At 31.9% G+C, this 24,658-nt stretch overlaps 1 protein-coding gene and 1 pseudogene across 2 annotated transcripts; both read left to right on the forward strand.

Moving 5' to 3' along the window:
* The first annotated feature begins 15,046 nt into the window (after window positions 1–15,046).
* On the forward strand, window positions 15,047–17,470 carry LOC131174641 (putative UDP-glucuronate:xylan alpha-glucuronosyltransferase 3; annotated as a pseudogene).
* Window positions 17,471–18,079: 609 nt separating this feature from the next.
* Window positions 18,080–23,870, forward strand: LOC110636024 (uncharacterized). 2 transcript variants are annotated; one of them, XM_021785536.2, is made up of 5 exons: window positions 18,080–18,715; window positions 19,035–19,102; window positions 19,195–19,370; window positions 22,800–22,908; window positions 23,324–23,870. In XM_021785536.2, exons 1-5 carry the CDS (start codon window positions 18,433–18,435, stop codon window positions 23,630–23,632), a joined length of 945 nt encoding a protein of 314 aa, XP_021641228.2. In that variant the 5' UTR covers window positions 18,080–18,432; the 3' UTR covers window positions 23,633–23,870. The 2 variants fall into 2 exon arrangements, with proteins under 2 accessions (XP_021641228.2, XP_021641229.2); XM_021785537.2 differs by lacking the exon at window positions 23,324–23,870 and adding an exon at window positions 23,015–23,317 and having other exon boundaries at window positions 18,092–18,715.
* Window positions 23,871–24,658: the final 788 nt, after the last annotated feature.

A 24,658-nucleotide genomic window follows, 5' to 3' on the forward strand; every position in this document is an offset into this window, starting at 1 on the left:
CTGTCGATGACCACCGTAGCGGCTTCAGCGTGACAGGGCGACCACCAGTGAACAGAAAATGGTGACAGAAGAAGGCGACGATGACGAGAATTGAAGAGAGAGAGAAAGCGACGACGAGGACTTCCAAGGCCATTTTCGGCCGTTTTCGGTTGCCTACCGGCATGGGAGGGGTGGCGCTCGACTCCTGGGACCACGGGCTTCCCATCCCGACCGGCGGTGCTCCGTTCCATGGAGGTTTCCGGCGAGTTTCGAAGAGAGAGAAAGAGGAGAGAGAAAAATTTGGGCAGTGGCTTTTCGGCTTCTTTTTCGGCGATTCGATCGTTGGATCGAAAATCCGAGGCCACCGATGGACTCAGGATGATGAAATCTTTGAGATAGGACTGGCCCCGCTCTGATCGGATACCGTTGGAAAAAGGCGATAATCGAACGGTCTAGATTGCTTGGTGAGATTTTCGAACTTTTTCTATTCTCAAAATTTAAAAATAATTTTATGATAATTATTAATAATTTTTAGGCATAATTTAGGTGCAATCGGATCGAAAATAGCTCATTGGTGTCGGGACCGTATTTTCAACCAGATCTGGCTGCCCGGTAGCCCGTCTCAGAACGTGGTCGATATTATAGTCAATCCTAACATTTTCAGACGTTCTGGATACGTTCTAGGCGTCATAATTGATATAGGTAAACCCGAACTCCAAGTTGTTCATTTCCGGCTAATACCGATTTAGAATAAAATTCATAAAATATTCATGGATGATCAAAAAATTGCAATTCCTTTTACATTAGCTTAGTAATATTGCTAAGGATCGCGGAACAAAGTTTTAGAATTTTTAGAGCTCATTTGGGTAGTTTTTGCAAAAGGGTTAATTATAAGGACTAAACTGTAATTTTTCATATTGTGATTGTTGACTATTTGGATGAGCCCAAGAGGGGCTATGTGATGTGATTGAGTTATGGGTGTGTGGTTTGTGGATATAGAAGTGCGTTTTAATTCCTTTTGCAGGTTGGGTAGGTCCTAAGTATATGGAAGACTTTATCGGATTTTCGGCACGACTTAGGACATATTTGGTCTTTTCTTAGTTTGTATTGAGTCAAATGTATTAAATAATTATAATAAAATTGTCAGGTGAGTCGGGACAACCTTCCTCCTCCGCCCAGCCATCACAGTGACTTCGGTTAAGTCTGTGAGTAAAATATTATTTTTAATTGTAATTTCGATATTATTATATGTTCAAGCATGTCCATGCATCACTTATAAATATGTATCTATGTAGTTAAACACTAAGCATGTTTTATATTACATTCATAATTGTTGAAGTGCCATGGATGTTGTTTGCGGTAATTTGGAGCAGTGTGTGTGCGTGGCATGCATGTGGTATGGTATTAGATATGGACAGGATGGGTAGACACGGCTTGAGAGACATTCGCTGGGATCCGGTCCTTTATGGATAAGTCAAGGTAGACACGGCTTGAGAGACACTCACTGGGACCCCGCATTTGGTTTATTAAGCGAAAGTCTGGCTTGAGAGACATTCGCTGGCAGAGGTTGGATTAAGAGGGTTGTATGGGGATCAACTCTCATATATGTATTGCTTGACATTGTTGGATGTGTGAGTGCTCCAAATTGCCTTTTTACTGATATGATGTGATGTGTATGAAAATTTTAATAGTGTTGCATTCTACTCTTTAGGATGCATTAGCTTTAGATAGCTATAGAAATTATACTTAAAATTGGTATTTTACTCTCTAAGTCGAACGCTCACTCCTGTTCATCATATTTTTCTAGGCTACAGGAGGAGACCTTTTTCATAATAACCTGTTCCTTTCCTCGCAGGTTATAAAAAAAATTACTTAACTGTATTATTATTATCTAATCTTGTCAGGGACTGCATGAATTTAAGTTTTTATGAGTTTTAAATAGTTTATAAATAATGTAACGGGGTTGAGTTGGGCTCCCCTAATTTTAGTTTTTGATAATTACTGGGTTAAGTTGGTCCGAAATAAAATTATAACAGTTTAATTTAAATTATTTTATATGCATATTGGCCCTAAATTGTGGGCCTGGTCATGAGTTTGAGAACAGTAAGGCTTACTACGGGTCTCGGGGGCTTTATGCCGGCTCAGGTCCTAGTGCTGGTTTGGCCCATAGGTTGGGTTGTGACAGAAGATCTCTTTTTTCAGTTTTGATTGTGAAATTGGTTTTAAAGAAGTTGAGTTTTGTTTTTGTACTTTTAGAATTTCCCCATTTTCTATACATTTTTCAAAATCTTTGATTATAATTTATTCACTATTAACTATCTTTCTCGACTCGGAGAACAAGGTAGAAGAGTTTGAAGAAGAAACAGTCCTACAGAAAATAAGATTCATACTTAAAAAATTTCTAAGGTTGATTTTCTGAGTTAAGCGTGTAACGCCAAAGGAATCACTGCCCTAACACTCGCCTTTCACATGGATTCAAAAAGTGAGACTTACAACTCAGGCCTGTTGACACCCTGAAGAGAACCCTCTGTGGGACTCACCTTAAGATCATAAATCAGCTGGGACCGACAAGGGGATAAGCTAACAGGGAAGAAACTACTCTCTAAATCTTGAAAAATAAATAAATAATTAAAAAAAATAAACAAAATATACAAGAAAGATAGGAAATCTTCGGAAATAAAATTTAACTATGAAATATATATATATATATATATATATATATATATATATATATATATATATATATATATATATATATATACACACATACTCAATAGGCGGTAGAGCCAGTCTGTTATGAATATATATACATATATATATGCAGATTAATTGGTTAAGCCAGCTATATGCATGCAAAATTTGTAATTTTGTAAAGAGATTAAAGAACTAACTTCAAAATTTTATAGATTTTTGTAAGTTTTGTACAAGATTTTGCAGATGTAATTCCTGGTAGGTTTTACAAAGGTTGCTTAACACATGAATTTCCTAGGATTTATTACAAGGAAGTTATAAGAGGTTTTGTAAGTTTTGTAACTAAGGCAGAGGTAGGGCAGGGATGGATGACCTTCTTCCTTCCTTCGATGCCTTCTGGGTTTTGTAAGAAGAAAGGCTTTGGATGCTTTCTTCGGATTCTTCATAGGATGCCTTGAGGGATCCTTCAAGAATTTCTATGCCAAAAAGATCTTTTCAAGAATGCCTTCTATTTGAATGAGAGGCTCCTTAAATAGAAGTAGCCAAGGGCATGTTTTGTACAAGAGATTTTGTACCTGCGAAGAGTTACCACAATCTTCTTCATTATTATCTCCCAAATCGATTATGGGTTCTGAATCAGAATTGGCTGTAGAGGAATTGGTTTTGTTCTGTAATAACTATTCCATTATTATAAAATATTTTTCATCATTTTTAGCTCTCGCCAATCTAGCCATGGCATGTGATCATTGGGCCAAAAACAACTAATTTTGTGACAAGAGATTTTTCCCCTGAAGCCACTCTTTTATTCCATAGTTTGTAATTGCTTCGGGAACATTGAGTAAGTCCCACCATTTTACCTTGAATCTTCTGGTAATGGAATTCAGTCCATCTTGGGATCGAAATTCTAAAAACCAGATGAGAACCCAGGGTAAAAAGAATTTTGAAGAAAACAAGAGAATATGCGGAAACCTTTTCTCTTTAGGTGAGGGTTTGTAATGGGTTTTGAAGAGGTTTAAACTCTCTGAGACTTCTAGTGTAAGAATTTCAGATAAATCACCAAAATACTTCCACCATTGAGCAAACCATGAAGGGGTTTTGGAAGGGTCAAATGATTTTTGAAAATAGAAAAGCTAAGAATGACTAGTCTTATGGTTTTGTATTAGAAAGATATTATACCATGCATGTTGGTAATCCCAGTAGTTGAAATGTTAGCAATAGTCAATCCTGTTTTGGAATGATAAAGGAAAAATTTTTGGTTTTGTAAGTTCTTGCTCCCAATCAGAAGGATTAAGGACGTTTTGGATGTGATAAGTTGAATAAACCGGATCAGCATAATTTTCTTTTAAGTAAAAATGTTTGAATTTTGCCGAGCCAATGAATTCAATGATTGCCTGATAATAGGATTGGGTCTTGGTAAGATCCTATGGTTTGTAATGCCATCATTTTGGAAAAGCTTTTGAAATTGCTATAGAGGCGTCTTGGTGTAAAAATTTGTCCTCTATAATCAGAATATTTTGAAAATGTGTTTTTGTAATCCATTGTAAAGACTTCTTTTTTAATTTAGTTTGGGATAATTATTTGAGAAGAATTTGGTTTGGAAATACTGTTTTGGAAATCGATTTGTAAAATCTCATTTGCTTGAGAAATATTTTGAGAAAGGGTTTTTTAAGAGGAAGATTCTCCTTTCTCAAGAATTTTGGAAATGGGTTTTGTAGATTTAACTTTTTGGGTAATATTTTGTAAGGCCTGAAGAACTTCAGGAAATTTGAATAGTGATTCTATCCATTTTTTAATTTGGCTATCAGTCTCTAGAGCCTGAGACTAAAGACACTCATAGATTAGTAATTAATTACAAACTTTTGAATAAAGCTTTAAAATGGATCATGTATCCAATTCCAAACAAAAGGGATCTTTTACAAAAACTTCATTCTGCATTTGTATTTTCCAAATTTGATATGAAATCAGGATTTTGGTAAATACAAATTGATTCAAAAGATAGATACAATACTACATTCACAATTCCCTTTAAATAGTATGAGTAGAAAGTCATGCCTTTTAGCTTGAAAAATGCCCAATCAGAGTTCCTGAGAATTATGAATGAAATTTTTAATCCAGTTTTAAAATTCTACATAGTCTATATAGATGATGTTCTTGTTTTCTTAGAGTCAATTGAACAACACTTCAAACATTTAAGAATATTCTTCTATATTAAAAAAACAAAATGGCCTTGCCATATCAAAATTAAAGATTTCTCTCTTCCAGACTAGGGTTAGGTTTCTAGGACATTATATTTTCCAAGGAACCATTACTCCAATACAGAGGAGTCTAGAATTTTCAAATAAATTCCCTGACAAAATCTTGGATAAATCTCAGCTCTAAAGATTCCTAGGCAGTCTGAACTATGTCTTAAATTTTTATCCAAATATTAACCATCTAGCAAAACTCTTGCATGATAGATTAAGAAAAACCTTGTTTCGTGGACAGATTATCGCACTGAAGTGATCTGTCACATTAAACAACAGGTCCAAACCAATCCTTGTTTGCATTTAGTGGATCCATTAGCCCCTAAAGTAGTCGGAACAGAAGCCTCAAAGTTAGGTTATGGAGGAATTTTAAAACAATTTCAAAACGGAAAAGAATAAATAGTTCAATTCCATTCCGCACATTGAAATGATTGTCAAAAGAAGTACTCTATAATAAAAAAAGAGATTATTGTAATTGTCATGTGCATACAAAATTTTCAAAGTGATTTATTAAATTAAAAATTTTTGCTTAGAATTGATTGCAAATCAGCCAAAGAAGTTTTACAAAAAGATGTTCAAAATCTTGCATTAAAAAGATTTTTGCACGATGGCAAGCAATTTTAAGTATTTTTTATTTTGAAATTGAATTTATAAAATAAGATACAAATTTCATCCTAGACTTTCTAACCAGAGTTTTTCTTTAAAATCGGCCAATGTCCAGAAAGAAAAATATCAAGACTGAAGCCTCAACCTCTACAAAATCAAACCCTACAAAACCAGTCATTTCTTCTGCAAAGCCTATACAAACTTGGGCAGACATAGCCGAAGCAGAAGGAGAAGATCATACAAAATATATTGAGTCTCAGGCTCCAAAGATTGATAGCCAGATTAAAAAATGGATAGAATCACTATCCAAATCTCTTGAAGTTCTTCAGGTCTTATAAAATATTACCCAAAAAGGTAAATCTATAAAACTCATTTTCAAAACTCTTGAGAAAGGAGAATCTTCCTTTCAAAACCCTTTCTTAAAATATTTCTGAAGCAAATGAGATTTTACAAATCGATTTTCAAAACAGTCTTTCCCAACCGAATTTTTCTCAAATAATGTTATCCCAAACTAAATTAAAAAAGAAGTCTTCACAATAGATTACAAAAACGAACTTTCAAAATGTTCTGATTATAGAGGATGCATTTTTGCACCAAGACGCCTCTATAGCAATCTCAAAAGCTTTTCCAAAAGGATAGCATTACAAACCATGGGATCTTATCAAGACCCAATTCTATTATCAGGCAATCCTTGAATTCATTGGCTCAGCAAAATTCAAATATTTTTACTTAAAAGAAAACCATGCTGATTCGGCATATTCAACTTGTCACATCCAAAACGTCCTTAATCCTTCTGATTGAGGGCAAGAATTTACGAAACCAAAAATTTTCCCTTTATCATTCCAAAACAGGATTGATCATTACCAATATTTCAACTACTGAGATTACCAACAGACATGGTATAATACCTTTCTCATACAAAACCATAAGAATCGTCATTCTTGGCTTTTCTATTTTCGAAAATCATTTGACCCTTCCAAAACCCCTTCATGGTTTGCTCAATTGTGGAAGTATTTTGATGCTTTACCTGAAATTCTTACACCAGAAGTCTCAGAGAGTTTAAACCTCTTTAAAACCCATTATAAACCCTCATCCGAAAAGAAAAGGGTTTCACCTCTTCTCTTGTTTTCTTTACAATTCTTTTTACCCTGAGTTCTCATCTAGTTTTTAAAGTTTCGATCCCAAGATGGACTGAATTCCATCCAGAAGATTCAAGGTAAAATGGTGGGACTCACTCAATGTCTCCGAAGCAATTACAAATCAAAAAATAAAAGTGGCTTAAAGGGAAAAATCTCTTGTCACAAAATTCAGTACAAAACTAGTTATTTTTTGCCTAACGATCACATGCCATGACTAGATTAGCGGGAGCTAAAAATGATGAAGAATATTTAGCAATAATGGAACAGTTATTGCAGAACAGAACTAATTCCTCTACAGCCGATTCTGATTCAGAACCCATAATCGATTTGGGAGATAATAATAAAGAAGGTTGTGGTATCTCTTCGCAGGTACAAAATCTCTTGTAAAAAAAAAAAATTAAGACTGGCAAAAGAAATTTATGGCGGCAACAAATCTCCCTTTTTCTTTTCCTTGTTTGAATTTTTCACTTTACTTTTGCTTTTACTTTTTACTTTTACTTTTGTATTATTCATTTACTTTTCTGCTTTTGTACTTTTATACTTTTTCTTTAATTTAAAATTCGACAAGACATTGTTCATCTGTCATCTTTTTGTACTGTTCACTTTTTTACTATTCACATGTGAAGGAGACAAAAAGCACTGTTCATACGTGAAGGCATCAAGTGGCAGACACTGTTCAAAACCTATAAAAGTACAAAGCATGCCCTTGGCTACTTCTATTTAATGAGCCTCTCATCCAGATAGAAGGCATTCTTGAAAAGTTCTTTTTGGCATTCAAAATTCTTGAAGTATCCCTCAAAGCATCCTTTAAAGAATCCAAAGAAAGCATCCAAAGCCTTTCTTCTTACAAAACCCAGAAGGCATTGAAGGAAGGAAGAAGGTCATCCATCCCTGCCCTACCTCTGCCTTAGTTACAAAACTTACAAAATCTTTTGTAACTTCCTTGTAGTAGATCCTAGGAAGCTCATATATTGCACAACCTTTATAAAACCTACCTAGAATTACATCTTCAAAACCTTGTACAAAACTTATAAAATCTATAAAATTTTGAAGTTCTTTAATCTCTTTACAAAATTATAAATTTTGCATAGATATGGCTGGTTTTACCGCCTACTGTATATATATATGTATATATATTCATAACGGACTGGCTCCGCCAGCTATTAAGTATATATACATGTAATATATATATATATATATTTCATATTTAAATTTCATTTCTGAAAATTTCCTATCTTTCTTATATATTTTGTTTATTTTTTTAATTAATTATTTATTTTTCAAGATTTAGAGAGTAGTTTCTTCCCTGTTAGCTTATCCCCCTGTCGATCTTAGTGCGTCTTTGTTATCAGTCTCTGGAGCTTGAGACTCAATATATTTTGTATGATATTCTTCTTCTTCTGCTTCGGCTATGTCTGCCCAAGTTTGTATAGGCTTTGCAAAAGAGATGACTGGTTTTGTAGGGTTTGGTTTTGTAGAGGTTGAGGCTTCAGTCTTAGTATTTTTCTTTCTAGGCATTGGCCTGTTTTGAAGAAACTCTCGGGTTAGAAAGTCTGAGATGGAATTTGTATCTCCTTTTATAAATTCAATTTTGAAAAAAATACACTTAAAATTGCTTGTCATCGTGCAAAAATCTATTTTGATGCAATATTTTGAACATTTTTTGCGAAACTTCTTTGGCTGATTTGCAATCAATTCTAAGTAAAAATTTTTAATTTAATAAATCACTTTGAAATTTTTGTATGCACATGACAATTGCAAGAATCTCTTTTTTTATTGTAGAGTACTTCTTTTGACAATCATTCTAATGTGCGAAATAAGATTGAACTATTTGTTCTTTTCCGTTTTGAAACTGTTTTAAAATTGCTCCATAACCTAACTCTGAGTTGTCCGTTTCGACTATCTTAGGGCCTAATGGATCCGCTAAATGCAGACAAGGAATGATTTGGACCTGTTGTTTAATGTGACAGATCACTTAAGTGTGATGATCTGTCCACAGAACAAGGTTTTTCTTTAACCTATCATGCAAGGATTTTGCCAAACAGTTAATATTTGTACAAAAATCTAAGACATAGTTCAGATTGTCTAGGAATCTTTGGAGCTGAGTTTTATCGAAGATTTTGTCAGAGAATTTATTTGCAAATGTTAGACTCCTCTCTATTGGAGTAATGGTTCCTTGGAAAATATAATGTCCTAAAAACCTAACCCTGGTCTAGAAGAGAGAAATCTTTGATTTTGATATGGCAAGGCCATTTTGTTTTGTAACATAGAAGAATGTTCTTAAATATTTGAAGTGTTGTTCAGTTGAATATGAGAACACAAGAATATCATCTATATAGACTATGCAGAATTTTGAAAATGGATTAAAAATTTCATTCATAATTCTCTGGAACTCTGATGGGGCTTTTTTCAAGCAAAAAAGTATGACTTTCCACTCATACTGTCTAAAGGGAATTGTGAATGCGGTTTTGTATCTATCTTTTAGATCAATTTGTATTTGCCAAAATCCTGATTTCATATCAAATTTGAAAAATACAAATGCAAAATGAAGTTTTTGTAAAAGATCTCTTTTGTCTGGAATTGGATACCTCATCCATTTTAAAGCTTTATTCAAAGGTTTGTAATTAATTACTAATCTAGGAGTGTCTCTTTCTATTTTTGAATTTTTATTTACATAAAAAGCTGCACAACTCCAGAGAGACCTAGATTCTGTAATTAATTATTTTGTCTTCAAATCCAAAATTTCTGAATGGCAATGTTGTTTCAGTTCAACATTCATTTGGATCAGTTTGGCTTTTGTAGGTATTTATTTTTCATCGAAATCATTTTCATATGATAAATCTACCATATGTTTTCGATTCCAGAAAGCATTTGGTAAATCAGAGTAAATTTCTTTTTCAATTTGAGTTTTAAAATCAGAAATTTTCTTTTTTACCAAATCATTTTATAATTGCTTTTCAATTCTTTTTAAAGAAACATCTTGCTGTAAATGCAGTAAGTGTTGCTTTTTTTCTATCAAAACATTAATCTCATTATCATAAATGGAACAGGCCTTTATAATTTTGAGATTTCTTGTTTTTAATTTTGTAACAAAAGGGAAAACAAGAGTTTGTTTTGTAGTTTTGAAAGAGATATTTTCATTGTTAACCTTGTAGGGAGTTATCAAACTAATAAAAGGAGTCCCTAAGATTGTTTTGAAAAGAAAATCACCATTAGCTATGGAAGCTTCTGTCTTATAGCTAAAAGCTATTTTCGAATTATTTGCTGCTAAAAGTTTTTTCAGTGGTTTTTCCATAAAATTTCTTTGGAACAATTCCCTCTTTAATACAATTCAAATCTTCTCCTGTATCAAATAAGGCAATTGTATCAATTTTGAAATCTTTTGAAAAAACAATGATAATTTGTATTAAATATTTTTTAGAGGTAATTTGATTGAGAATAAAAAGGAAATCTTCTAGAAGTTTTTGAGTTTCCAAGCTATTTTCTTCAAATTCCTTTTGAGATTTTGAAAGCAAAATTTGGATTGCTTTTGAGTCTTGTACCTGTTTTTCTTTAAGCTGTTTAAGCTCAATTTTAGTGATTTTTATTTCTTTTTGGAGGCACTGGACTGGAGCTTTAGATTGTTTTGGAGGTTTCTTTCTACCTATTATGGTTGTAAGGCTATATGTGGGTTTTTCAACAGAAGGTAGAATAGAAGGGTTTTGTAATTCTTTTTTAACTTCAGAATTTTTTTCATGCTTTAAAACATCTAAAATTAATTCTTGATTTTTTAAAAGCATGTTGACATTTTTTGTATTTTCTTCAGATTCATTTTTAGAGTCTGAATTGGATGAATTAATGATCAATCCATCTTTTTGTAAAGGCATATTCTCTTCGAACTCCTGGTTGGAGTTTGAAGAATTAGAAGAATTAGTACTTAAATTTTGAATAACTAGTTCTTCTTTTTGTAATAGTTTATCATTGTTAATGAATTCAGAAACTTTAAACTCACTTTCTGTTTGTAATTCTGGGATTATTTTTGGAAGAGGTTCTTTTTGTAATTCTAAGGTTTCCTGAGGATTCTGATGTTCTGGAGTGTTGTTTTTATGAGGAGTTTCAAGTTCTTTATTTGGAACTGGATTAGAAGTTGAAGCTTCTAGTCTAGCTTTTAAATCTTTTAGTGCTTGTATAAACTCAACTTGATTATCTAATGACTCCTGTTGATTTGGTTTTGAAGGTTTTGAAACAGGAATAGTTGATTTTGTAGATTTTTTGGATTTTTTGGAAAATGAATATGAAATGTCATGATAGTGAGCATACATTTCAAACCAGTCAAAGAAAAGAATATGGACTTTATGTTCGTATATTAAGTCATAATATTCCTTTTGAATTTCTTTTCTTTGATCATAGAATTTTTTGAAAAACCATATTTGCTTTTTATGATTTTTAAGAAAATAAAAATCATTATACAAATATTGTTTATCTATTTTAAATTCTTTTTCAAGTGCATTAAGTTCATGGTTTACATTTTCTATAATGGCCGAAAAAGTAAGAGAAGTGGGTTCTGATTCTGTTTGGGTTTCAATCTGAACAGACTCGTTTTTTAAGTTTGTATAACTATATGAGGAATATTTGTAGAGTGATTTATGTTTTGTAAAGTGAAACTACGTATTTTTGAGGTAGAAAACCTAGAAGAGTTAGGTAAATCTGAGGTAGAGTACCTAGGCTGGATATTTTATATTTTAATTGGTTTTGTAACAGGCAAACTTATGACATAAGGTATACAAGATACTCTTCCTATATCTACCATACTGAAAGTTGAAGAATCATTTGAGAACCTAAGGCTTCTGTTAAAGCTAAGATTGACTCTTCCATCTTCATACTGGTTATTTGTCTTAATTGAACATTTGGTTCAACTATTTTTGAAGATTCTGATTGTACTGCGCTTCTAAGACCCATTCTTCTGGCGGGGTTATATCTTTCCATTGGATAGATCTAGGGATTACAGTGTTGGATTTTGTAAGATCAGTTTGTAAAAGCAATGTTTAACTTTTTTTGCTTTGAAACTTATGTTTTGTAGCAAAAGCAGAAACCATAGCTTTGTAATGAATTTTGTAAATCAAAGCGAGAGGAATAGATCCATCAAATATTTTATAATTATGAGTTTTGATTTGTAAGACAAGGGATTTTATAATGTTACTGTCATTTAACGAAACAGTAAAATTTGGATAGCAATCAAAAGAGATTGGTCCACTACACAAACTAGATTGTACTGAACTGAGCAATGAGTCTTAGAAGTTTATGAACCTAGTGTCTCTAAGGACTGCTAGGATTGAAGTATCCAACCTTTCTTTTGTAAGAGGTTTAATTTCGACTTGGACTAAACCTATGTGGATGTATTTGTATTGTTTATCACGGTGTTTTTGTAAAGATTTTTGAGATAGAAGTGAAACAGTCTCAAAATAGTCTCAAAAGGTTTTCAAATTTGAAGATCTCTTTCTTCAGTTCTAATTGTAAATCGGTTTTAAAGAAGTTGAGTTTTGTAGTCTGATTGATCTGATCTTTTTGTACTTTTGGAATTTTCCAATTATCTATACATTTTTCAAAATTTTTTATTATAATTTCTTCACTATTAACTATCTTTCTCAACTTGGAGGACGAGGTAGAAGAGTTTGAAGAAGAAATAGTCCTATAGAAAATAGGATTCATACTTAAAATAATTCTAAGGTTGATTTTATGAGTTAAGCAAGTAACGCCAAAGGAATCACTGACCTAACACTCACCTTTCACACGGCTTTAAAAAACGGGACTTACAACGCAGGCCTGTTGACACCCCGAAGAGAATCCTCCGTGGAACTCACCTTAAGATCATAGATCAACCCTCAAAATGTTTTAAACGTGAATACTACCTGTCATTACAAAAAATGTAAACCATGAACTTAATGTACTTGAAAAAGAGTTTGAAATAGATAAATAATATTTGCATGATGATTTTTATTCCCGTAAAAATAATAAAAAAATATGGTTTTTCATAAATTTTATGATCAAAGGAAAGAAATTTAAAAGAAATATTATGACTTTATATACGAACATAAAATCCATATTCTTTTTTTTTAACTGGTTTGAAATGTATGCTGAATATCATGACATTTCATTCCCATTTTCCAAAAAATCCAAAAAGTCCAAAAAATCTACAAAATCAATAACTCCAGTTTCAAAACTTTCAAAATCAAATCAATAGGAGTCATTAGATAATCAAGCTGAGTTTATACAAGCACTAAAAGATTTGAAAGCTAGACTAGAAGCTTCAAATTCTAATCTAGTTTCAAATAAAAAACTTGAAACTTCTCATAAAAAAAACACCCCAGAACATCAGAATCCTCAAGAAACCTTAAAATTACAAAAAGAACCTCTTCCAAAAACAATCACAGAATTACAAACAGAAAGTGAGTTTAAAGTTTCTGAGTTCACTAATAATGATAAACTATTACAAAAAGAAAAACTAGTCATTCAAAATTTAAGTACTAATTCTTCTAATTCTTCAAACTCCAACTAGGAGTTCGAAGAGAATATGCCTTTACAAAAAGAAGGATTAGTCACTAATTTATTCAATTCAGACTCTAAAATGAATCTGAAGAAAATATAAAAAATGTCAACATGCTTTTAAAAAATCAAGAATTAGTCTTAGATGTTAAGCATGAAGAAAATTCTGAAGTTCAAAAAGAATTACAAAACCCTTCCTTCTATTCTACCTTCTGTTAAAAAACCCATATATAGCCTTACAACCATAACAGGTAGAAAGAAACCTTTAAAACAATCCAAAGCCTCGGTCCAGTGCCTCTAAAAAGAAATAAAAATTACTAAAATTTAGCTTAAACAGCTTAAAGAAAAATAGGCATAGGACTCAAAAGCAATTCAGCTTTTGCTTTCAAATAAGGCAATTATATCAGAGCCTGATACAATAATTGTATCAGGCCTGTTGACACCCTAAATGCAACACTTGCTACATTTACAGCAAGATGTTTCTTTAAAAAGAATTGAAAAATAATTACAAAATGATTTGGTAAGAAAGAAAATTTCTGATTTCAAAATCCAAATTGAAAAAGAAATTTGCTCTGATTTACCAAATGTTTTCTGGAATCGAAGACAACATATGGTAGATTTACCATATGAAAATAATTTTGATGAAAAATAAATACCTACAAAAGCCAACCGATCCAAATGAATGCTGAATTGGAACAACATTGTCATTAAGAAATTTTGGATTTGAAGAAAAAATGATTAATTACAGAATCTAGGTCTCTTTAGAGTTGTGCAGCTTTTTATGTAAATAAAAATTCAGAAATAGAAAGAGGCACTCATAGATTAGTAATTAATTACAAATCTTTGAATAAAGCTTGGGTTAGTTTGTAATAAGCAGTAATCAAAAAATTGATTTTTGAAAATAAGTTTGTTTTGTAAAGAAATATCTTTTTGTAAATGTTGTCTTGTTTTCTGTTCTAAAACATTTATTTGATTATAAAAAATAGAATAAACCTTTATGATATTCAAATTCTTTATTTTGGGTTTTTTAACAAAAGGGAAAGCAAGTTCTTGATTCTTGGTTTTAAAAGAAATACTATCATAATTTACTCTGTAGGGAGTAATCAAATTGATGAATGGAGTCCTTAAGATAACACTATGACTGATTACTCCTGAATGAGAAATTTTATATAATAGAAAAGTACAGTTTGAACATCCTCATCTTAGAAAGATAAATTTTCCTCATTTAAACCAATCTGTAGATGCAGCCCCTTACAAAATTGTAAATGAAGACGATTCTGTGAACATAAAAAATATTGTTGTACAGAATAATTTTACAAATGCCCATTTGCATACCATAGGTAAGCAATTACAAAAAATAGAACAGAACCAATAGGCTATAATTTCCTAGGTTGAAACTAAGCTAGATACAAAACTAAAAAAACCCATTCTTCAAACTATTCTAAATCTCCAAAAATAGTCAGAAGGATTTGCAAAACAATAACCGATCTGAATTTATCAAAGCTTTGAGAGACATGAATGCTAGGCAAGAAGCTTCGACTTTTACTCCAGTAGCACCTGAAACACCTTAAACTTCCCAAAGAAGTGTCAATATCATAGAGGAAGATTCAGATGCTCAAAGCCAAGAAACCCAGTCTGTGCAAGCTGAAGAAATTCAGTCTACAAAACCTTTACAAATCAATAGACTTTATTGGTCGAGGGTAGCAACGCCCCTTCCAATAACAGCTCCAGACTTAGGCATAGAAAATAGACCTAAAATTTTAACCCAGTCTAAATTCAATGCCTCTACTGTCTATGAATGGAACATAGATGGTATGTCTGAATACAACATTTTGAATTTGCTCCAGCAAATGATCATGTCAGCAAATGCTTTCAAAACCCAAACTGGAACCCCAGATAGAGCTATTGCTGAACTTCTCATTGCAGGATTCTCAGGACAGCTCAAAGGATTGTGAGATTATTATCTCTCGAACCTACAAAAATCAGAGATTCTAGAATCCATACAAACCCAAGAAGATGGTGTATCAATTCTTGATGAGTTAGGCCAACCAATTCTAGATGCAGTAACTACCTTGATTGTAATAATTTGTTTATATTTCGTAGGTGATCCATCTCATCTCAAGGATAAGAATGCCAAAATTCCTTTCAAATTTTAGATGCAAAAAACTGAGTGGTTTTCAGTATTACAAAAACATTTTCCTTACTAGGGAAATGCTTAGAGAAGATTCTACTCAACCATTTTGTAAAGAAAAATTCCTTGCAGGACTTCCGATCCTTTTGGGAGAAAATGTTAGGAATAAAATCAAGGAAGCATTTGAATATTAAATTTCATATAATCAATTAACCTATGGTGAACTAGTTAGTCTCACTCAAAAGCAAGGATATATATATATATATATATATATATACATAATTTAATTTCATGGCTCTTAACTAAACTCAATAGTATTATGATTTAAATTTAACATATTAACAATTTAATTTCTAAGGAATAAGTAGACAATATCAAGTAGGAAAAAATTTAGGGGAGAGAAATTTTTAAAAGATGCATAAAGAGAAAGTGCTTAGAGAGAGAGAATAATAATAATAATAGATAAATAATTTAGTATTAAAATTGAATAATAATCTTTTAAAAGTTTAAAGTTCACATAACAGAAAACTAATAAAAAAGATTGAAAGTGAAACTACATATAAAAGGAAAGTAATAATAATTATTATTAGATATATTAATGTTAATTTTGAAACTTAATATTTTAAAAGCTTAAAATTTTAATAGAGAAGGAAGAGAGGGATATAGATATGCTTCATGTTTTAAATCACACTAACGCCAAAATTATGTAATTTTAATTTCTTTCGTAATTTAATATAGATAAAATAGTTCATAATAATTTTTATGTGTTTATTAGCTAATATTTTAAATTTATTCTCATATAAAAATTAACTTATTTAAAAAAAAAATAAATCTAAAGCATAAATAACTATATAATTATAAATATATTTTATATATTGTATATCATATTTTTAAAGAATATGTTATTTTAAAAATAATTATAAACAAAATAAATATATTTATAATATTATCAAATTAGAATAATTAATATAAATGTTTTTGTAAACGAGCTTACTCACGAACCTGTTCAAAGATCTAGCTCGCGAACTTGAGCTAGAGTCAAATACTGCTGAGTTCGAATTCAGCTCGTTTATTAAACGAATTTAAATTCAAGCTTTAGTTTGGCTTGTTTAGAAATCTAGCCAGATCGAGTTGAACTTTTATTGAACCGAACCTCGAGTAGCTTATGAGCTGCTTGGTTCATTTACACCTCTAAATCCATACAATCCAAAGGATAGGAATCCAAAAGCAGAAAAGGATGCTTACAATGAATGGAACTATAGTAAATTTCGCCTCTGGCAATTGACAGATTATGATAAGATCATTTTCATTCATGCTGACATGCTTATACTGAGAAATATAGATTTCTCGTTTGAGATGCCAGAAATCACCGCTCTATGGAATAATGCTACGCTGTTCAACTCTGGACTGATGGTGGTTGAACCATCAAATTGTACGTTCCAGCTGTTAATGGATCACATAAATGAGATCGAATCATACAATGGTAGGGGAGCAGGTGTAAATGAAATTTTCACATGGTGGCACCGGATTCTTAAAACACATGAACTTCCTGGAAACACTTTTGGGAAGGTGATGAGGAGGAGAAGAAACGAATGAAAACTCGTTTCTTTGGTGCTGATCCTCCAATCCTTTATGTTCTCCACTATCTGGGTTATAAACCATGGATATGCGTCCAGGATTACGACTGCAACTGGAATGTGGACATTTTGCAGGAGTTTGCCAGTGATGTTGCTCGTAAGACATGGTGGAAGGTGCATGATGCTATGCCAGAAAACTTGCAGAAGTACTGCTTGCTTAGGTCCAAGCAGAAGACAGCACTGGATTGGGACCGGAGACAAGCCGAGAAAGGTAATTACATTGATGGTCATTAGAAAATCAAGATAAAAGACAAACGTCTGAAAACATGCTTTGAAGAATTCTGCTTTTGGGAGAGCATGTTATGGTACCGGGGTGACAAGAACTGGACAGACAATGCAACTGTTACTCCATCACTTCCTCCTATTACCAACACATCACTCTCATTTTTGTGAATGATTATTCTTTCGTACTTACAATTTACATGTAGATGACGCACAGAATTCAATGTATTGAGTGTTGAGCTATGGATTCAGCAACTGTATCAACGTATATAGGGTCAATTGGTTTTATTAGAATGCTCATCTTCAATTGTCCTGAATTTTTTCTAGTCTGGCTGGTGAGTGATAACTGATAAGGGCATCATAAATCACAGCGTTAAACTACTGCAAGTAGCTGCCGCTTACCATATAATTTTAAAGAATCTAAATAACACGATATAATTTTAAAGATTTAAAAAATTATAAGAGATTATTATAATATATGATGTATAATAATAATTTTTTTAAATATAAAATTTATTCTTTTTAATATATTTTCAAAGTGAAGAGAAAACATATCATAGCAAAAATTTTATAAAAAAAAATTCATCAAATAATATAGTTATTATTATTATTATTATTATTATTATTATAGTAAAATATACCATCTCACACTTAAATTTAATAAAAAAAATTTTATGATATCTTAAATTTTTAAAAATACATTTTAAAAGGATTTTTTATTAAAAAAATAAAAATAAAAATAAAAATATATAAATTTAAATAAGCCATTAATTTATACAATATAATACAATTATACTCAAATTTTCAAAAATATCTCAATATATTAATTATATATATTATCTGATAAATTTAATAATATAATACAACTTAAATGATAAATAGCTAGGCATGTGGCTTTTCTGCTAGTATCTATACAAAAGGCCAAATCAAGGATCATTCAGATCAAAAGAACAAGAATTATTCGGGAGATTCCATTAGCTGAAAGCAATCGCAAAATTCTATTTCGCTCTCTTAATGGCTTCCCTACCTTGAAAAATTTCAACCGGCCAAGGAGGCCTGGGAACCACAAGCATCGACGTCGTTTTCAATGCACTGCGTATCAACGACATCGTTTACTTGAAACATGGCAACCTGCTTAAAGCTCCACAAGCTTCTCTATCCCCCTAAAATATCAGTAACTTCTCCATTTTCTGAGAATTGCTCATGCTCTTCACACCGCTGTATTAAGGAGGGAAGGGAAATAAAATTCTCACTTCTGAAAAATGGATTTGATTTCACCTTGGAATATGAGAGTCTCTGTAATCTCAGTTCCACCAAACAAGAGCTTCTCTTACGGCTACCGGTCTTCTCTTTCAAACCACAACTTCGCGTTTTCATTTTGGATACAGCCGTTTCATTTAAGTCCAATAAAGTCTAGCACACTTCATGCCAAGAAGAGAAACTCGCAGCCTGAGCCAGTTCTCAAACCAACCATAATTGAAGAAGCATTAACGGACAATGAAGAAGAAGAAGAAGAACAGCTTGTCTTTGATGACCTTGAAGATGGTAATAAACTACCCATTTGCTTTCTTTTTATTAGTGATTGTTCATTTCCATGTCCCTCATTTTTTTTACACTGTGTTGGTTTTTTTTGGGATATTCTTTTCTGTTTAATTATGTTCTTGGTGAAGTAGCTCTATGTAATGGTTATTTATGGTATGAAAAATTGAAAATCTTTGGCAGCTTCTGGGTTAAGCTGCAATGCCTATGCTTTTTAATTAGTGTTTGGTAATGAAATTGTAGTAGTGGAGTTATATTCATGCTTTTCCTTGCTTTGAAATATTTAAGTGTTGATCATTGTCTAAATGAAATCTTCATTGTTTAGAGGCATTGATGGATGGTGATGATGAATATTTGGAGGATGAGTACGTGGAGAATGAAGCAGATCTCTATGTAAGTTTCTGTGAAGGTTATTAGTAAAACTTCCTTGATTTCATTGGCCGAAGTTAAGGCAATTTTGCTTACTGTATTCTTCTTGTCCTAAGGCTGGAGATGGGGGTGGGGGAGGTGGAATTGCCCTTGCTGGGACATGGTGGGACAAAGAAGCATTGAGAATAGCTGAAGAAGTTTGCCAATCCTTTGATGGCGAGTTGAAAATATATGCCTTTAAGACATTGTCAAATTCTACCATTCAAGTGCGCATCGAGAGGCTTACAAATAAGTAAGTCATTGTTTGATTTCATATATGACAAATGGTATTGAATTTGGTATTTGGTACTGTTAATACGTAGAATGATTGCATTTTCCTTTCCTACAAGAATATTCACAGATTGTGACTCCTCAGTACATTTTTTGTATCTGTTATGACTTCGTTATTGAGCGTGTCTTGAATGGTGTAAAAACAATAATAAATTGATTGAGAAATATATAATTGAACTTTTCTTATGCCTTAGGGCGTCTCCAACGAAGTAGAGTTAAAGTTTGGTGAGTTGCTTAAATTGCCAAATAAATCTAACATTAGAAGATAATGGTTGTAAACATTAAGCGGGGATCTGAAGGATGGTGCATTTGACAGATGTCAATCTGAATGGTGTAAATGTTCCTCGTTATCTTCCTGAATAAGTTTTCCCTTGTCTCTTCCCGCTTATCAGTTTATGCTAGGTGGCCCTTAAGTTATCCTTCTTTTCCATTATTTGTCTTCTTATATGTAGGTGCTAACCAACTTCTTTCATAGACTTACAAATCAATTATCATTAGTTCTCAGTAAATATGTGTTTTCAATATAAATAATGGTAATTTCTCAATCTTTTAACAAAGAAATTGAAGTTTAACTGGGCTGAATTTTTATCTGAAAACAAGGAGTTAGTTGAGATATGAATTAGAATGTAATGTGATGGAGCTTTTCTGAAAAAGAAGGTAGTAGCTCAAATTCAAGAATTGCCTTTTCTTTTTCTCTTTTCATTTTTACGGGTCTTGTGTTGGCAAAAAAAAAAAAAAAAAATCCTAGAATTTCCATCTTTTATTCCTATCCAATTATTCCTGTAGTTGAATTAAACTGTATACTGTGTTTTGATACTTCTAAATATTATTTGTGGCAATTGGACTAAGTTGTTATACCATTTTGAAGCTGATTGATGTATTTTTTTTTTTTTTTGGCTACTTGAGTTCGAATGTCAATATTTCACACTTGTCGCTAGATTGATTACCAAAGGTTGTGCTGATAGAAAAAAGTTGAACGAGGTGTCTATGCTCAAGTTTTGGATTTTTTTTGAGACCAGAGTACTGGACAACATGATATGTATATGTACTACTCATGTAGAGGGTTCACTTGTCTCCTTGGGCATTCACATTGTCAGTGTGGTTTGTAGTTTTAAATAACAACCATTATTTGATCTAATCCTCTACGAAAAGTAAGAAAGTCCGAATATTTTGACCAATTCAAGGTAAAATTGGGGTTGCTCCCTCAGTAAAACTAGGATAAAGTTGAGCCAAAAGATTCCGATTCATTATAAATTCATGAGGAGTCCTTTATCTGTGGTTGTGAATGACCCATTTTTCTCAATCTTTTCGACCTCTTGGTTCCGTAAGAGCAAGTCAAAAAGATTAAGAAATAGAACCATCTGATTTGATTTGTTCTCAATGGCCATAAGATGATCATCTTAGGGTGATCCTTTTGTTGACGGATGCTCCTATTACACTCGTAGTTAGAAATGAATGGGAAGATTAAAAAGTTGAAAAAAGAAATGATTTTTTGGTTAGATGTGTGGAATTAGCTAAGCATTTTATTTGAACAAATATCAAACCATAATGGATGGTTTTATGTCTAGGTTTTTTGTCCTCCATTTACTGTGACACCCATTTTTTAAAGACAAAAAAAAAAAAAATTGTTTTTGTAATGGCTGTTATGCATGTTACATAATGGTAATAGTTTGTTACCTCACTTATTCTTTTAAGCTAGGGCAATAGCTCTTCCTCATTCTTTTTTCTGGGGAGTTTTAAACTGTTGTGTCTCACTTTCTCTATCAAATTTCCATCCTAATTTTTCTATCTTTATACAAATCGTTTACTTCTCTCATGAGCTAAGATCATCAACTATTTTTGTAGTTCTACACATCTATATTTTGCAAAAGTGAGTTATTTTATTTATTTGTTTATTTTTGGGTGTTTTGTGCTTATTTGTTGAAGAATATTATGTTTGATGCTAGGTTTTTTTTGTTAAAGATAGTATAAAGCATTATTCTTTACTATCTACATAGTTATTTTAACTTTTAATTAATTAATGCTATTGATGTCTAAGAATGATGGATTTAATATCTTTATTTAATATATTTATGCTTATTATTTAGTTATGTATTTTAATTTTATTTATATGTTTAAATATCCATTCACTCTATGAACTTTGCTAAATTTTCATAAAAATTTGTGTAGTGATAGGCTATTACCGTTATATTACAACCATTATAGGCTTATTTCTATTACCTACGATCGTGGATCGTGATCGTGATCGTGGATCGTGGATCAGGATCGTGGATCGTGACTAGTGTGTTCGATTCGGTTAGGAGGTTTGTCTAGGAACTAGAACTGAGCCAAAATTTTGGTACGGTTATGATTCGGTTCTTCATTATTTCTGTTTGGGTTCGGTTCAGTATGGTTTCGGTTCAGTTCTCGGTTCTTAAAATAATTTTATGTAATTATTTCTTTAAAAAGTCATAACTGAATTAGCATTTAAGTTTTGAATTTGATTATTCATACATAATATATCATATAATATATATTTTAGCTATACCTAAATTATATAATATTTAATTATAAGGTGCATATATAATTTAAAATTAAATATATTATATAATATAATAGTATAAATATATCATATAATATACATTTTAGCTATTTATTAATCGCATAATATGTAACTATAAAATACAAATATAATTAAGAATTAATTTATATATATATATATATATATATATATATATATATATAAGATAATAGTATATTTATAATTAAGAATTATAAGGTAATTTAATTTATTTATAACTAAAATTATAAAGAAAATATAAAAAAATGAAATAAAATATTAGGTATATTTAGTTCACAATTATATATACATATATAAATATATATAATTATATTGAAAATATATAATACATCTAAAAAAATAGAAAAACATATGTATAAATTTGATTCTCGGATCGGTTTCGTTTTGATACGGTTCTGGTTTGGTTCTTAGTGAAGAACCAGAACTGAATCAAAGTATCAAAATAAATTTGGTTCGGTACGGTTCCTATCAGTTCAATACGGTTCTTCAGTTCGGTTCCCCCAAGAACCGTGCATAGCCCTAACTATGACTACGAACGGCCGTGACCGCTATTTAAATCCATTACTATTAACTGTTTTTTTCTTTAAAAAAAATGTCTTCTAACTAATTATATAATTAATGAGAAGGATTGCTAGCTAAAAATGTGTAGATGGCCAAATCACCTATATTGTTAGTTAATTACCATTTTGACTTGCATATTTGTTTGTTATGTTAATGCAACATTTATGAAATCTCTTGCTATTAGTTTTTTCTCTTTCATAAGTTGTATAGGGTGTCTTTTAGTAAGGAATGCTTTGCAGGCTCTAATTCAGAAGGATACATTTACTGTAGGTCTGGTTCCCCTAGTATGGAAGATATTGAAGCGTTTTCCACAACCTATAGAGCTTGGTTGGATGAAGCTGAGCTTGCTAAGACTATGCCAAACAATATATCTTTGGAGGTAATGATTTCAGTATGTGCTGTGTAAGAATGAGTTAGTCCTTTTCAGGTAAATTCTTGATTAAAATTAGGATTCATATGTGCCAACACAACTTCTTGTTTTATAGGCTAATGGGTGGGGATGTATACAAACCAAGCCGAGCTTTGAAGAGCGTAGGCTCTGCTCATTAAATTTTCATTAAGCTCGAGTTTGAATGTGAAGTTCGAGTTTGGCTCGTTTAGATTTATTATACTTGAGCTCGATTCAAGCTTGGCTTACATTTAACTCATTTATCACACTCATGAGCTTAGCTCATGTTTAGGTCATTTATTAGGGTTGTGACTATGAGCTGGAGCTCGACTCATCAAACTGGAATGAAGTTTGCCTTCTCAATAATTTGCTAATTTTAACATTTTAAGGCCCAAATTTGCCTCAGGTATCATCTCCAGGTGTTGAAAGGGTGGTCCGAATTCCAGAAGAGCTAGATCGGTTCAAGGATCGGCCTATGTATGTGAAATATGTCAGTAAGATAGTTGTGTCAGATTCATTCTCGGAAAGTGATGGCATTTTTAGGCTTATTTCCTTTGACATGGAAACAAAATGTTGCACTTGGGGCTTGGCAGATGTGAGGATAAATAGAGAAAAAGCAGGGAAAGGAAGACCTCTTAGCAAAAAACAAAGGGAGTGGCGCTTGAACACACCCTTTGATTCCTTGCGCTTAGTCCGTCTGTATTCTGAAATTTGAGCATACGAACATTTTTTTTGTTCATCCTGAGATCATGCTTACCTGTAGAAAACTTCAGCAATACTTATTGATGCATCATAGTAAGCTCATGTCAAAATATTTAGTGTAGTTTGCAGCTGGCCATGTCTGGCACACCAATCTTTCTTCCAAATAATGAGGTGTACCAGTTTTATTTTGCTGTACATATCTGAATAAAACTTGACTTTTTGTTTCAAATAAAATTGATTGTTCACTCAAATGAAGTGAGGATCAAAATGGACAACTATACAGAAGTGAATAGTGATGCAAACATGAAAGCTATCATACCAAGAATAGTTTGGAGAGCTTCTATGCTGTAGCTGAAGAAAAGTCTCTTGAACTTGGAAAATATTCCCTGTCTTGTCAGAGATTGAGAATGCAAAACAAAGGTTTCTGAACCCACAAACTGTTTCCTATGGTATGTGTGTAATTTACTGTACCCTATTTCATATGAAAGTAGTTATAGAGATTTTTTTTTTGAGTTTTTTTCTTCTAATGATTCATTTCTGTAGTAAACTGATTTTGCTAGTTCTAATGGTGTTTTCCTATTTGTGAATTTGTGTTGTGCATACAATGTAAATGCCACTGTCATTTCTTTGATGGATCATATTTGAAAGCAGTTTTATCCCATGATGAGTTTGTCATCCTTCATATCAACTGTAATCGAGGTTTGACTTTTCATTATTAAAATTTTTAATTTTATTCTTAAACTCATTACACATGAACACATTTTTAGCATACAAGTGTAGCTGCTACAGTGGTGTATGAGATAGTAGGGCTTCTATTGTTACATTGCTCTATATAGTGTGAGAAATTCCTTTTTTTAAAAAGAAAAATTTCTTCCTCATTCTCTGAATCAGTTTGAATGAAGAAACATTTATATTTCTTGAGCATATAACATGGTCTTCTGGATAGATGGAGGAATTGACCATTTGTGACTCGTAACATAGAAGTGCCTTAGTCACTCATTTTCAAACATAAGAGTTCCTTAGTCACTCATTCCTATTC

Source organism: Hevea brasiliensis, chromosome 16 (assembly GCF_030052815.1).
Source record: "Hevea brasiliensis isolate MT/VB/25A 57/8 chromosome 16, ASM3005281v1, whole genome shotgun sequence".
In the NCBI taxonomy this organism is placed as follows: Eukaryota; Viridiplantae; Streptophyta; class Magnoliopsida; order Malpighiales; family Euphorbiaceae; genus Hevea; species Hevea brasiliensis.

Coding starts and splice junctions, on each gene's coding strand:
- LOC110636024 (XM_021785536.2), top strand. CDS start 18,433: ATGGATTTGATTTCACCTTGGAATATGAGAGTCTCTGTAATCTCAGTT. Junction 18,716..19,034: donor CTTTGATGACCTTGAAGATG/GTAATAAACTAC, acceptor TTCATTGTTTAG/AGGCATTGATGGATGGTGAT. Junction 19,103..19,194: donor AGAATGAAGCAGATCTCTAT/GTAAGTTTCTGT, acceptor TCTTGTCCTAAG/GCTGGAGATGGGGGTGGGGG.